The 15,583-nt window shown below is 41.2% G+C and overlaps 1 protein-coding gene across 3 annotated transcripts in view; it reads right to left on the bottom strand.

The window, feature by feature from the left end:
* Window positions 1-4,756: 4,756 nt before the first annotated feature.
* BAALC (BAALC binder of MAP3K1 and KLF4) overlaps window positions 4,757-15,583 on the bottom strand; it is an 82,355-nt gene continuing 71,528 nt past the window's right edge. For all 3 annotated transcript variants that reach the window (XR_012416582.1, XM_005563849.4, XM_005563850.4), the window contains one exon: window positions 4,757-7,072. Coding sequence is in view for 2 of the 3 variants with exons in the window: in XM_005563849.4 (XP_005563906.1) it covers window positions 6,962-7,072 (111 nt within the window). In the remaining variant the exon portion in view is untranslated. The remainder of the gene's footprint in view (window positions 7,073-15,583) is intronic.

Raw genomic sequence — 15,583 nt, 5'->3', positions numbered from 1 at the left:
TGAATTTGGGGGGGACACAGTTCAGCCCTTTACAGGTATATATTTAAAAATGGGATTGTTTTTTCCAAATAATATACACATTTTAAATTTGAATAAGTTGGCTAAATTGACATTGAAGAGTGACAGAATATGCCTCTCCAGAATATGCCATTTTGGCATAAGGGTTATTTTGAGCTAAAAGCACTTTTAAAAAGCGGGTGCAAACAAAACTTTTTTTTTTTTTTTTGAGACAAAGTCTCACTCTGTCACCCAGGCTGAAGTGCAGTGGCATGACCTTGGCTCACTGCAGCCTTGATCTCCTGGGCTCAAGTGATCCACCTGCCTCAGCCTCCTGAGGAGCTGGGACTGTGGATGCACACCACCATGCCTGGCTAACTTTCTTTTTCTTTCTTTCTTTCTTTCTTTCTTTCTTTCTTTCTTTCTTTCTTTCTTTCTTTCTTTCTTTCTTTTTCTTTCTTTCTCTCTCTCTCTTTCTTTCTCTCTCTCTTCCTTCCTTCCTTCCCTCCCTCCCTCCCTCCCTCCTTTCTTTCTTTCTTTCTTTCTTTCTTTCTTTCTTTCTTTCTTTCTTTCTTTCTTTCTTTCTTTCTTTCTTTCTTTCTTTCTTTCTTTCTTTCTTTCTTTCTTTCTTTCTTTCTTTCTTTCTTTCTTTCTTTCTTCTTTCTTTCTCTCTCTCTCTTTCTCTCTTTCTCTCTTTCTTCTTTCTTTTTGTAGAGATGGGGTCTTGTTGTGTTGCCCAAGCTGATCTAAAATTCCTGGCCTCAAGTGATCCTCCCGCCTCAGCCTCCCAAAGTGCTGGGATTACAGGTATGAGCCAAGTGCTCAGTTCTTCAAGCAGAACTTTCTGACTTCTTTTTTTCCTGAAAGCACATAAAACTCCCATGTAAAAGATGCCTGCTTTGTATCAGGAGGAAAGAAATATCTTTATCAACAGAGACAGAGAAAATTCTCTGTAAACAATCGAATTTTGTTAAAACAACTCTTATCTTTCTTTAGCTTTCCTGTATATTTTAATTACTTTTTCACAATTGCCTCACTTTGTGCAACATAGTAGGAAAGCATTGAGATTTTGCAACTTCCTTGGGCAGTCATTTCTTTATAAATTCTCTCAAGTCACATAAAACTTAAAATTAAATAAATCTGTATGTTCCTCTCCTGCTAGTCTGTTTTATGCCAATCTAATTCTCAGGCCCTGCTGGGGTTCCTATGAAGGTAGAGGTAAAGCTTTGTCTGCCCTACACCATCCAACATAGTATCACTAATTCCATTTCAACCAGCAGTGTGTGACATTACTTCTTTCCCACACCCTTCCCAACACTGATATTATCACATTTTAAAAACTTTGCTAATCAGGTAAAAAAGTGGCATCTTTTTTTTTTAAACCCACATATGCCTAATTACTGATGACACTGAGGATCTTTTTATATTTTTATTGGCCATTCAACTTTCCTCCTGCCTGTTCATGTTATTTTCTCTTGGTCATTTGTCTTTTGCTTATGAAATTCTCATTTGTTTAAATGTATATGACTATACTAACTCTGTGATACATGGGCTGTAGATATCTTCTAATAGACTATCATTCATCTTTATGTGGATGTTTATCATACAGAGGTTTTAAATTTCAATGTGGTTACCTGCGCCCTGGATCTGTTCTCTTCTCACTTCCTCAAGGACTTTTCTACTCCATGGATAATGCCCCCACCCTTCCAGCTTCAACCTCACCCTAAGGAATCCTTGCAATTGTTGAGAAATATACTCTACTATGTCACACTTTTTATGACTTCTCCTTGACCTGTCCCTTTCTCCAATTGCTGGCCTCTTTTTGCTTTGTTTCATAGCAACATTTCTCAAAAGACAGTTTGGTTTTTTTTTTCATTCTCTCCACTTCCTCACCACCCCTCCAGTCATCAACCTCTGTAGTCTGGCTCTGTGACCACTCTCTGCTGGAATTGTTCTTGTTAAGATCACCAGTCACCTTCATGGTGCTAGCTGGAGTCACATCTCTGTTCTCACGTGATTTCACCTTTTGGCAGCATTCACCATGACTGACCATTTCTCCCTTCATGAAACCTTTTTTTAAATGTTGGCTTCAGTAAATGAGCTCCCTGTTTTCTTCCTAACTGCCTCAGCACTTCTCAGTACCCTTTACTGACTCTTCCTCCACCACCAACTCTCTGAATGTTGGAGTGTCTCTCGGCACAGCCCTGGACTTCCCTCACTAGCTTCTCATCAGGTGAACTAACTCCTGTGCCATTAAATATCTTGCATGTGTTGATGACCCCCAAATGCACAGCTCCACCCTTGACCAATTCCTTGAACTTTAGACTCGTACATCCAGTTCCCTGCTGGACACCTCCCTTTGGTTATTTCATACTTAATTGGTCTAAAATGGTTCTTTTTGATTTTCACTGCCTCCCCAAAAAAACTTTTCCCGCCCCGTTTTCCCCTATCTTGCCAAGAACCCTGTTGCTCAAATCAAAAAACTTAGGAATCACCCTGATTTCTCCCTTGACTTCACTTTCTACACCCAGTCCATCAGCAAGTCCTAATGTTTCTATTTCCAAAATGTTCTCAGCATCCATCTATTTTCATCCATCTTTGCAACCATTACCCTATTCCTTGCACTGACATCTCTTCCCAGGGTTATAGCTGTAGCCTCCTAAACGGTCTCCTGCTTCCATTCCTGCTTCTGTCCAGCTCATTCTCCTGTTAACATTCTTTTCAGCATTTATCCCTATCTTAAGTTACTGTAATAACTTATTTCTTTACATTGTTATTGTCTGTTTCCTCTACTATTTTGCCATCTCCATGAGGGTAGGGACCATATCTGTGGTATCTCTCACCACATCCCAACTTCTGGCACATTGAAGAGTCTCAGTAAATACATTTGGATTAAATAAATAAGTTAAGTGAATGCATGATTTTAAATATTAGATAATATTCATAATTTGCTCAGAAAATTCTCCTGAGATTAGCCACTTCCCAGACTGGTGAAACAGAAGAATATGACCTTGTGTATCTTAATGACTCCTGAAAAGAGTGTAAAGACAACATGCTTGGGAACATAAAGTGGAGCAGGAGTTACAAGCTCAAATGTCTCTAGGTTCTGGCAGGTAACAGAAATGGGGAGGTTACCGTGTGTAAGCCACAATAAGTGGCAGGGACCATCACAATCTGAGACCCCCCAGCTATAGCCAATGCAGACTCATCAACTCCAGCCAGATGTGGCCAAGCAGCCAAGGGCCCAAGGGTGAGCAATCTTCCAATTTTTCGAAAGATGGAAGTATATGCATACAAATTATAATAGTTTTGTTCAATTTCTCAGACTTGAAAAGAAAAGGAATTAGTTTTGGATGTGAGTAATCATTTGAAACAGCGACTTCCCCACAAAAAGAGGTTTGAGGTATGTAGTCAAAGACTCATGAAGCTCAAAGGAATTAGGGACTCATGCTCCTTCTAACTTGTTGCTCATCTTGGCATGGTTTTCATTCTTGAAGTTACTTTATGGCCCAGTGGACTGAGGTAGCTCCAGCCATTACCTCCTCATTCTGTACACCAGGAAGCAAAAGGGGAAAGAGCGAGCCTGACTTCCTGGAAACTTCTATGCCTCATTTTTATTTCATTTCATTGTCTAGAACTTAATTGTGCAGCAACTTCTAGCTGCAAGGGAGGCTGGAAAGTGTAATGTTTGTTCTAAGTGGACATGTGCTAAACTAAGGAAGAAGGGAAGGATGGATACTGGAGTTCTAAAGTAGGAGTCTCTGCCAGAGCTGGTTATTTATGTGAAATTCCTAAGTTTTGACACCATGACAGCTAAAAACAGCAGCTCTGTTACCTGATTTCAGCAGAGGAGCTGCCAGTATCGTAAACCCTGCTTAGAGCAGCAAACGTGAATGGGAGGCATTTCAGTGTCACATGGGGCAGCCTGCAAGTCTGGCTGGTGAGGATCAAAAACAGATGCAGGTTAGCAGGACTCAGACAGGCAGTGCAAACGGGAGTGTGTTCAGGTACCCTGGGAGGTGGGGGTGGGTTGTGGAAAGCACTGTGAAGGTGGGCCATGAATAAAGTCTGAGGGGCTACTGTCTGTTACCTGTACATCTAAGCTGTGCTCAGGACGTTGGCAGCAGCATGGGCAGTCAGTCCCTGGCTTCCCTTACCTTTAGGTCTAAGCAGTTATTCCAAGGAGTGCAATTTCTATGTTCTCTGAACTATAAAGTCCCTCTCAGTATCCTGACCTCTCACACCAGGTCAAGGTCACCCTCTCTGGAGGGATAAGTGAGCCTGGACCAGACCCAAACTCCCTGAGAACTCACTGGCCCTTTCCAGTCACTGCCTTCACTACCAGCCCTCTTCAATTCTCTCTCTCTAGCCCCCTCCAATCACCCAAATTGTCCTCTTAGACTTGGGCTCAGCCCAGCCCAAGGCTCCATGACAATTCCCCTCTAAATGGCCTCATCTCCCGGTTACACCAGACCTTCTAGACATGGTGGCACCATGTGGTGGTTGGAAAAGAACTGAATTTGCAGACAGTCTTCCCCCACTTGAATCTCTACACCAAAACTTACTAGTTGACTAGACTATAAATATTTCTATAAGTGTAAATTGGTGCTAATAGCATTCTCCTTACCTACTTCACAAGGCTTTTTGGAGGATTCACAGGGATCACTTATGTAAAAGGTCTTCGTTTAAAAAAAAAAAGTCTAAATAGCTCTGCATACAAATTTAAGGTTCCAGTAAAGATTCTCTGTAACTGCCCAAATATGTTTAAAATTAATGACTTTATTGACACAAACTTTGCCATGAAAAGTGTTATCCTAAAAGGATAGGAAGGATTAGTTTCTGTCTCATACACACATGAAAAAGTAGCCAGATGCATTTTTAGTCACACGGTTTAACTTCTGGTTGCTGTCTCCATGAAATCCAGATTGTTCTGGGGAGGGCCGGATCATATGCCCTGCATTTCCTTCTCCCCTGGAAGTGAGAAAGTGTTTCTATATAAAACAGAGACACTTTCTGACGGTGATAAATTCCAAACGACATGCAGCAGGGAACTGATGCAGAAACAAAGCTGTAAAGAGAAGCCACAAAGCACATCCCCAGGGAGAAAGAGCCCTTGAACTCGCAGGATCACTGCCAACCTTTGGCAGCTGGGGGCTCCTGCTGAGTAATGTCAGTGGGGACATATGAGTCACAGGTTTTGCTTTTATTTTATTATTATTAAGACAATTTTTTTAGAACATAAAGTTCCTAAAAGCCCTTTCTCAAAGAACCACAAAATGATAAAGGTTTAGAAAAACTATAGTTTTGTGTATGGTAAAGTCTTGTACAGTGATTAGAACACCTAGTTTAAGACACAAACCTACCCTGAATATAAAAGATTCCATTGCTGAGTGATTTGCAACACACACTATACCTTAAGGGTCTAATTCAGTCTCCTAGTTATGAAGTCACTGTTAGATTCAGGATAGACAGTAATGACTAACCAGACTCCAAATCCCTCAACATCTGCACAGTACCTGGCACAGGATGGACATTTAATGTTTATTGAATAAATATGCAATCTGCCAATGAAAGGAAGGAAGGAAAAATGACACTACCCACTTGTGTTTGAAGAATAACAGAGTTAGCAGATAAGGAGGTTGTGTATCTGACTTTTGACCTGCATGTCAGTTCTCCGGACTATGTTATATAAACATAACATCATTAGGCTGCCTATTTCTGCTAAACATGGAATTTATTGGTATAGTTTGGTACAACTTTAGTCCTATCTTTCCCAATCCCAGGCATGTTAACAATCCTTGAAAAATCCTGCTACATTAGTTTGGAGGAAAATACATCCAGATGAACGTTTCAAGACATACTAGAAAATTATTCCTATCAAAACATCCTTTTTCTGTGTCAGCTACCTCATTTCTAATGCAGTGCACATCAATCTAATGTCAGTGTGAATACACATCAACCAGGTGCTGGCTTTCTAAAGTGATTCCTTTGTAGATGCCAAAATGACAGTCCTGGGGTGGTGAACAGAGAGACCAAGGTGAAGCCATGCATGCTGCCACATGTCTCTGGATCATCTCCTTCTCCTACGCAGTGTTCAATCTTTGATTAACAATTGCAAATGACCCCAATAGAGAGGGAAGACAGTTAAGAAGATAAGCAAAGGGAACTGGAAAGCTATGTAAAATTGCAATGTCTGGCTGAGCCCTGAGGGGTATCCTTATTTGGATGCATTGGCCACAAGCATGGTGACATTAAGGACTGGAGGCCAACGTGGACATCAGAATAGGAGGACTTTCCAGGCAGATGAGGAGCAGGTATGACTGCTTCACAGACACCTCCCAAAGACATGCTATGGGCAGTGGGTTGATCCATGGGAAACTGGATCTGATCTGTCTCATACGAAGCTAAGGAAACAAGGATAACAAGGAGTTTTCCTCTACCTTGATTTTTTCAATATGTGGGTTTAGAGTTGGATGGAAGCCAGCTTTTAAGTGACCCTGGTAAGATTTGTAATGATAATATTTAAAATGAAAGAAGGAAAGAATAAGCTTGCCTGAAACAGAACACACTATAATGGTCAGGAGAGTTTAGTACTAAGGTGTGACTCTTTCACCCAGGAAATGCATTCCTACTTTTCTGTTTCATAAACTGACCTGTAGTTTTAACTCACTACTTTTACACCAGACCCTATTATAGGAGTTGCAAAGAGACAAACTGAACTGCACATTTGCAGTTTATTAACATATGTAAGCACTATGCCAATACATTTACATGATAAGTAGAAGGCTCAGAAGGGTCCCAACAAATCAGGCAGCAGTTTGCTGCCAGGTAAGACAGTCTTGCCAGGGACTCAGTAGCATTCAGGTCCAGCAAGGGGCAGCCACTTCTTCAAGGTTCTTTGATGGTATCCAGTGCCTTGAAGGACACAGAAGAAGTCCATCTACCCTTCTGCTTGGACTCTCTGCTAGTTGACACAGTTCTTTGTGATTCTTCGACTTCTGTCCATCTGTTGGATGCTGTCTGTTACATTAATGGTGACTTCTTTTGCAGACATTCTCTTAGCATCTCTTTTAGCCTGTTAAGTTGAAAACAGTGAATTGAGTTACTAGGAAATGTAAACCAAAGAAAATGACTGAGGCAAGTCTCAATCAATTTAGAGGTTTATTTTGCCCCAGTTGAGAGTGTGCCTGGGAAAAAGGAACACAAATCACAGGAACATTTGTGATCTGTGAGAAAACTCCCAAAGAGGGTTTGAGGACTTCAATATTTAAGGGGGAAAGAGTCGGCAGTAGGGGAAAGAGGAAAGGAAAAGGGAGGGTAGAGAAAAGGGGAAAACAGTTACATTCTTTTGAAGCTTTGATGAGCATTCACTGAATCTACATTTTATATGTGAGAGGAAGGGATAGAGAAACAGTCAAATATGCATTCATCTCATGCTCAATGAACTTGCATTTTTACATAAGATAAAAGAAACATAGAATAGTTAATGAGTAAAATGTGCATTTGTCTCAAGTGAGCAGAAGGATGACTCCTAGTCCTGTCTTTGTCCCACACCTGTGAAGATAAGCTGTTAATTTACATGGGGTGAAATCCAACAGAAATCTGTTTTAGGGTAAAGACCTTAGGGCCCACAAGGAATTTCTTTGTGAGAAATTGTGAGGGAGTCCCCTAGAAAGGTACGTGGCCTTCTGTCTTTGCAGTTATCTATTTAGGAACAAAATGGAAGGCAGTTTTGGGTAACTTAACTCCTAAGCTTAACTTTTCCCTTTGGCATAGTGAGTTTGGAGTCCTGAGATTTTTATTTTCCTTTCACAGAAATATGTGAAGGTCCTCACAATTTGCATTAATCTCTTGAGATTATCACAAATACACACACACACTCACACACACACAGAGTGAGGAAGGATGACCCACAAGAACGCAGGCACATATGCTTCCTATCAGAGGTTTCTTTGTTGAATCTTTAATACCAACACAGCACAGAGCCTGGAATAGGGCATGTTCATTAAAACATTGTTGAGTGGCCGGGCGTGGTGGCTCACGCCTGTAATCTCAGCACTTCGGGAGGCTGAGGCAGGTGGATCACGAGGTCAGGAGATCGAGACCATCCTGGCTAATACAGTGAAACCCTGTCTCTGCTAAAAATACAAAAATTAGCTGGGCGTAGTGGCAGGTGCCTGTAGTCCCAGCTACTTGGGAGGCTGAGGCAGAAGAATTACGTGAACCCGGAAGGTGGAGCTTGCAGTGAGCCGAGATCGCACCACTGCACTCCAGCCTGGACAACAGAATGAGACTCTGTCTCAAAAAAAAAAAAAAAAAAAAAAAAAAAAGAACCATTGCTGAGTGAATGAGTGAATGAGCTACGGTCCATCAAAGGGTAATGTGAAAGTTTTCACAGTTGGCTTTAGTAGAGTGGTTAAGAGTTTGAGCTTTGGAGTCAGAGAGACTTTGGTTCAAATACTGGCTATATGATTTCACTATGGGCAAGTTTTTTCTAACCTCTCTAACCCTTATCTATAAAATTGGAAATAATAATATTATCTCTCTCATAAGATTTTTGTATGGATTAAATAAGGTAATGCATGTAAGGTACTTAGTACAATGCCTGTCACTAAATGAAAATGGGAAAAAAATAACCTTAAAAAGTAGGATAGACTATCCACTTCTAACTAAGGATAAACCAGTGACAAAAGTTCTGAATTAATATTAAACATTAAAGCATTAATTAAATTGTAGGTTCTTTAAGTATGTGTGTCCAGTCCCTGACTTTCCATCCCCCCCAATGAGAAAACAACTTTGGTGAGGGGCAGTCTTGTGCCTATTCTTGTGATTGTGTGCTGGGGGTGAATACGAGTGAGCCTGTGAGTTGCCTCCACTAGTTATTTGCTGCCCAGCCCCATTCCAGAAAGGACCTGCTGCCTCGCTGCAGGGAGAACAGTCAGCAAGTAGCCTCCAGTTGTCCCTTGAGGGGACAGCATCAGCTGCAGAGAGCCACCTCACTCAAGTTCATGCCCTTCCCAAGATGGCCCAATATGCAGGTAAATGGAAGGGCATAAAGGTGTGACCATTTGGGCCCTAAACAGGTCAGCTCCCACAAGCCATTTAGCTGCACCGGGCAGGGGTGGCTGGACTTCTCCCTTAACTCACTCCTGCTTCCATTGCCCCTTTCCACAGGTGTTGGCCTCAAGGGCACTTCCTAACATCCTGTGTGATGACATCTGGGTCTGCCTCCTGGGAACATAGTCTGCCTCAGATCCTGTGGGAACACCCTTCCAGGCATGAGCATCTCCTTGTGCTGGCTGTTGAGAGATGCACATTTTTCATACAACATGGCCCCTGAACACAAGCAAACTACTTCCTCTGTAGTGCATCCAAATAAATGGTGAACTATTGCACTGATGGGGAAAAATCTATTGTTCTGTTGTATTTATTAACAAATGATATGTATGTTTCTAACATGTCACATAAATCCTGTGTCCTTGTGTAGCTGATGGCGACATCCCTCTCCAGATTCCCTTTACTCTGCCAGAGCATCCCTCCCAGCTGCTGTGACTGTTGGCTGCTAACTGCTCACAGCACACTCTTCTTTTGAGAACTGCCCACATCCGATTGGAGCCACCTCCTCCAGGAATGCCAAACAGGCCCATGTCCTGGAGAGGCCCATATCCCATGCCTGATTGTTAGGATACAAAAGGCTGCCCTTTTTGTCTTTTGGGGGTACAAATCCATGGTGCTTTGTGTGCCCCACGGCTCCTTGTAGTCAGGCTGAGGCTAGACTATAGCTGTTCAGCTGACTGAACTCACACATTTGCTGAATCTGATCCTCTGCCCTGCCCTGCTTCCTCTACTACCATGCAGGTTTCACCTGAGAGTACTTTTTCAATTACTTTCATCCTTTCAATTACTTGCATCCTTATCTCAGGTTCTGCTTCTAGGGAACCTAACCAAAGACAACACTTTATGGGTGATTTGAGAAACATTTAAGGATAATTTTGACTCTACATAATTTTAGTCTTATCTATTGATTTCATGAGATAGGATGTCACTGCTTTCCTCTGTGTGTTCCTGGTGCCTAGCACAGTTCTGAGACATCACAAGCTCTCAGTTTAACTTTGTTCGAATAAATGAATGAATGAATGAATGAATGCACTACACTTGTCAGTGTACCCTTGCTTTAACAACCAGTAGGCAATACTGTTTAGGGCTCAGTCTTACACTCAGGTTTTCTGAGCCTGAACTGGCACCAGGGCTAGCAAAGACTTTTATGGGCTTATTTTTCCCCAAAAGCAGAGAACTGATAAAATCACACAACCTTGAAACTAAGCATTTCTTGTTGTCTGTAACTCCTCCTGTCCTTTAAAGCATTCTTTCTAAGAGTAGTGAGGACTAAGCTCTGATTTTTAAAAATCTTGCCCAAATTCCTAAGGGGTCTGGAGAGTCATTCCCTACAAACCATAAATTCTCGTCAGATGGGTTTTATTTAACCCTGTATATAGTGACTTACTTTTCAATCTGACTCTGGCATAACAAGGAAGAAAATAAAAATATTTTACCCCAAAATGTTTTTCTGTCATATTTTGAAATGGTCCTGCAAAGCCATCCCTTGGGGGAAAACTCCACATTCTGTAGAGAATCCCCTTTCCCCTTCCTTTTGTCTTCCTTCCTTCCTTTCCAGACCCAGGCGATAATCAACTAAGTGCTAGGTGCCCTTTTAGGTAGGATAAGAAACATTTTACAACCTGCTCTCCCTGAAGTCTGCTATCTGAGAGCTTCCTCTGCACAACAAAACTTGGTCTCCACAATCCTTTATCTTAACCTGAACATTTCCTTTCTATTGATCCTAGATCTTCAGATAAACGCAACCAATTGTCTACCAGAAAATGTTTAAATTTACCTATAGCCTGGAAGCCCCCGCCCCCTGTCCGCCCACTCTGCTTTAAGTTGTCCTGCCTTTCTGAACCAAACCAATGTATTTCTTAAATGTATTTGATTGATGTCTCATGCCTCCCTAAAATATACAAAACCAAGCTGTGCCCTGCCCACCTTGGGCACATGTTCTTGGGACCTCCAGAGGGTTGTGTCGTGGGCCATGGTCACTCATATTTGGCTCAGAATAAATCTCTTCAAATGTTTTACAGAGTTTGACTGTTTTCATCTACAGTAGTTATTTCATTTTCCGAGTTCACATTGCACTATCCCATGCCTGCTAAACACACACACACACACACACACACAAACGCACACACAGATGCACACGCACGTATGCACACACACACAAAGCGTTGTGAAGGAAAACAGTGATTCTGTTTCCTAAAGAAAACCGTGATGATTATGAGACCAGTTCCATCTGACTTCCATCTCTGGTGTCACTACACAGCTTTGAGGACTGGGGCATGGAATACAATGCAGGGGTTTCTTTAAAGTGAGCCAAATTGACAGTAGAATTCCCTTCAAATTGGTGGGAGGTAAGAGGGCTTTCCAGAATGGAAATGGAAATGTTCCAAACTGCAGAAATGCTTTTCTTTAGAAAAGACTGTTGGTAAGATTTCACAAAAGTGTATTAAAGGTGATACACAGATGATACAAAGCTCTCTATTTCAGTCTGTACTTCTAAGCTTAAAAATCTAAGCAAAAATCCAGTAGTTGGATTTCCAAGCCTATTTAAGAGGCTACAAAGTAGTCATTCCTGTAACAGCCACAGATATATGTAATTGTAACCCAATTACAATAGGGCCATTTCTTAAATCTGTATATCATAAGCCTGCACAATGGAAATGTTCAGAGCACAAGTTTTGGGGCCAGATAGACCTGGGCATGGAGCAAGCCTTTGCTACCAGTTAGTTGCAACAAGACATGTTGCTTTGACATTTGAGTTTCAGTTCTATTATCTGAAAAATGAAGGAAATAATGCCTGCTTTTTACTTTTCTTTGAGAGAATTAAGTACGTCACATAACATTGAGAGGGTTACCAACTTCTCCTAGTTTATTCTGGTTTATCCAGGGCTGATAATTTTTTTTTTTTTTTTTAGAGAGAGTTTCACTCTGTTGCTAGGCTGGAGTGCAGTGGCACAATGTTGGCTCACTGCATCCTCCGCCTCCCGGGTTCAAGAGATTCTCCTGCCTCAGCCTCCTGAGTAGCTGGGACTACAGGTGTGAGCCATGCCCAGCTAATTTTTGTATTTTTAGTAGAGATGGGGTCTCACAATGTTGGCCAGGATGGTCTTGATCTCCTGACCTTGTGATCTGCCCGCCTCAGCCTCCCAAAGTGCTGGGATTATAGGCGTGAGCCACCGCCATGCCCGGCCTGCCAGAAAGTTTTAAAACTAAATATCCTGCATCACAGAAACCTACTCAGGCCCCAGCAAACCAGGATGGTTAGTCACATCAATTATAGCTATTAACATTAATTTTATTTGTAAAAAGATGATGTCAGTCAAACAGCAAATTAAAATATAAAACCCTATTATACTGAAACGAGGACTACTGCTACTACTACTTCTAAATGGCAACAACAATAACTCTAAAAGTTGTGCTTCCGGATAAAGGACAAACTGGAGTTCTGTAACTCCGATGATACAGGACTCAAAAGGTTCCAAGCCATAAACAAATCCACTTTCAAATAATGACACTGCATTTAAGTTAGCAAATTAAACAATTAGAATAACAATGCATTTTCTCAGAAACGTTTTATGAAAGAGAAGCTTTTGAATCTGACATATCGACAGAAAAGTACCCAACCAAAAGCAGCCATGAGGATGTTCAAGAGGTTGGTAGTCGTTGCAATTGAGAACTAAACTCTGATTTGTTTTATCTTGCCCAAATTCCTATCTAAGGGGCCTGGGGAGTCATGACCTACAAACCATAAATTCTCATCAGATAGGTTTTGTTCGACCCTGTATATTATGTCTACTTTCCAGTCTGACTCTGGCATAACAAGGAAGAAAATCAAAATGTTTTACCCCAAAATATATTTCCTTGCCATATCTTGAAATCGCCCCACAGAGTCTCTTGTGGGAAAAATCCACATTCTATAGAGAATCCTTTTTCCCCTTTGTTTTCCTTCCTTCCTTCCCAGATCCAGGAGGTAATCATCTAAGAGCCAGCCACCGCTTTAAGTCTGTAAAAAATTTACAACCTGCTCTCTCTAAAGTCTGCCATCTAAGAGCTTCCTCTACACAATAAAACTTGGTCTCCACAATCCTTGTTCTTAACCTAAACATTCCTTTCTATGGATCCCAGGTCTTTAGACAAACTCAACCAATTGTCGACCAGAAAATGTTTAAATTTACCTATAGCCTGGAAGCCCCCACCCCCCGCCTGCCCACTCTGCTTTGAGTTGTCCCGCCTTTTTACACCAAACCAATGTATTTCTTAAACGTATGTGACTGATGTCTCATGCCTCCCTAAAATATATAAAACCCAGCTGTGCCCCAACCACCCTGTGCACATATTCTCAGGATCTCCTGAGGGCTGTGTCGTGGGCCATGGTCACTCGTATTTGGTTCAGAATAAATCTCTTCAAATATTTTACAGAGTTTGACTCTTTTCATCAACACGATCTAGTTACAACTCAAAAACCTTAGATTTCAAGTCCAAACAAGAGAGAAAGAAGATGAGAAAAAGAACTATCATGCCAGATATTTTGTCTAGAAGTTTGGAGAAGTGAGTTGTTTTGCCCTCTGCTGAGAAGAGCAACATAAATACAAGAAACAATCACACCATTTTGCCCCTCAGTGCCTGTGATGCTTTATACAACATATTTTTTCCTCTGATGTAGTTTTCAGCCAGCCAAACCTTTTTATTTAACATCACGCCCCCGTCCCTTTTTAATGACAAGAAAAGAAAATGTGTTTCTATTGCAATTACTGGCTTAAAAAAAAAAAGTATGGGCCCCAATTTCATAATGAGAGGAGCCTAATTGGCACCTTTTTCTCGTGCAGCCGCGCCAATCCTTCCTCTACTTCTAACATTCTTGTTTTGTGAGTTTTATCACCATTGACTCTTGTTAATGGGCCACCTCTGTTTTCTCACCCGGTTTTACAGCTTTTCAACTCTTTCCTTACCTCATTTTAAGTTCTGCAGCTTTCGTACCCATGAATCATAGATTTTAGTCTTCTTGATACTGCCTCTTTAATTAAAAGCAGTCTGCCATTTCTCAAGGGTGACCAGATTGGCCGTGATGACCTCTTGCCAGTCTCTGACCCAGACGGACTTGTTTATCTTGGGGTTCAGATGTCAATAATTAGCCTGTTTCCTGTGGAGGTTGGGACAGCTTGGCTGCTCCTGGAGACCTAGATTCAAGACTGCAGCTACCTTTGTTCAGCCTTTTTCACTTTCCCCACAGATGGAAATAGAGATGTTCTCAGCTTTGCTTGAACTCCACAAATATATCTGTACCTAATATGGGATTATACAAACCTTTTCATAGTTCTTCACAGACAACAAAGAAAAGCATGAGATTTTTTGATCTCATGCTTTCTTCTGAGATTATGATGTGTGAGACACCAATTTTTCTGCATAAGTAGTATTTTTAATTATAAAAGGAAGACATAATTATGGCAAAAGGAAATTCAATGAGTAAAGAAGGGCTTCTAGTGCCTTCCCTAGAGATAATTATGACTAATAATTTCTTACGGAATGTTGCAGGGATTTTCTAGGCATATACAAGCATAGGGCTCTATTATTCTCTCTCCCTATATTCTTTACTTCCTTCCTGGCCTTTAACCACAGTTTAAATTATGCATTTTTTTAACTTATTTTTTACTTTCTTCTCATATTGTAAACTTCAAGACAGGAGGAACCTAGTCTATTTTGTTTATTATAGTATTGCCAGACTCTAATTTAGTGCCTGTCGCATAATAGACACCCAATAAATAACTTGACCATGAACACATGTGTGAAGATAAATCTTCAGAAAGAAAAGAAAAGGAAAATCCCTGGGAACAGAAACTGTGTGCATTGCCCTGCCTCAATGTCCCAGAACTTTGCTACAAGATTTCAATTACATCCATGATTAATCATTCCTTGCACCATTCCTGAGAGACAGGTGGGAATGTTACTGTATTCACTTTCCCAATGAGGCAGCTGAAACCAGTCAGGCAAATGCACTTAACTCAAGGCCAATGTCAATATTGGTGATGAGTCAAAAAAGATGGTGACCCCAGGTTTCATATCCCACCTCTCACAACTCTGCCAAGGCTCACTCTAAATCCTCCACCACTAAGTTTCAGATAATGGGAAGGAAGAACATGGGGTTTAGATGGAGACAGATCTGGGTTTGAATTTGAAAACACAGTCAAATCATGACTCCTTGGGCCATGTTGACCAGATACCTAGTTTCTGAGTCTCTGTTTTCCCAGGTAGGAAATGATGCTGCTTACCTTTTAGAGCTGTAAGGGTTAAAAATGATGTCATAGTGTGTCTGGCACGTTGCAGGCACTTCGAAATATTAGTTTTATCCTCTCTTCCTTCCCAAAAGATTAAAGACTAGAGTTTGACAGCTGCAACTCCAGATGTTTGACTTCTTTTCAGACAGGTCTCATGAAAGGAAGATACACAATAACACACCCTAGTTGTTCTCAAATTC

This window comes from Macaca fascicularis, chromosome 8 (assembly GCF_037993035.2).
Source record: "Macaca fascicularis isolate 582-1 chromosome 8, T2T-MFA8v1.1".
Taxonomy (NCBI): domain Eukaryota; kingdom Metazoa; phylum Chordata; class Mammalia; order Primates; family Cercopithecidae; genus Macaca; species Macaca fascicularis.
Note: the sequence above shows the minus strand (reverse complement) of the source record. Positions and strands in the feature narration are given on the sequence as shown.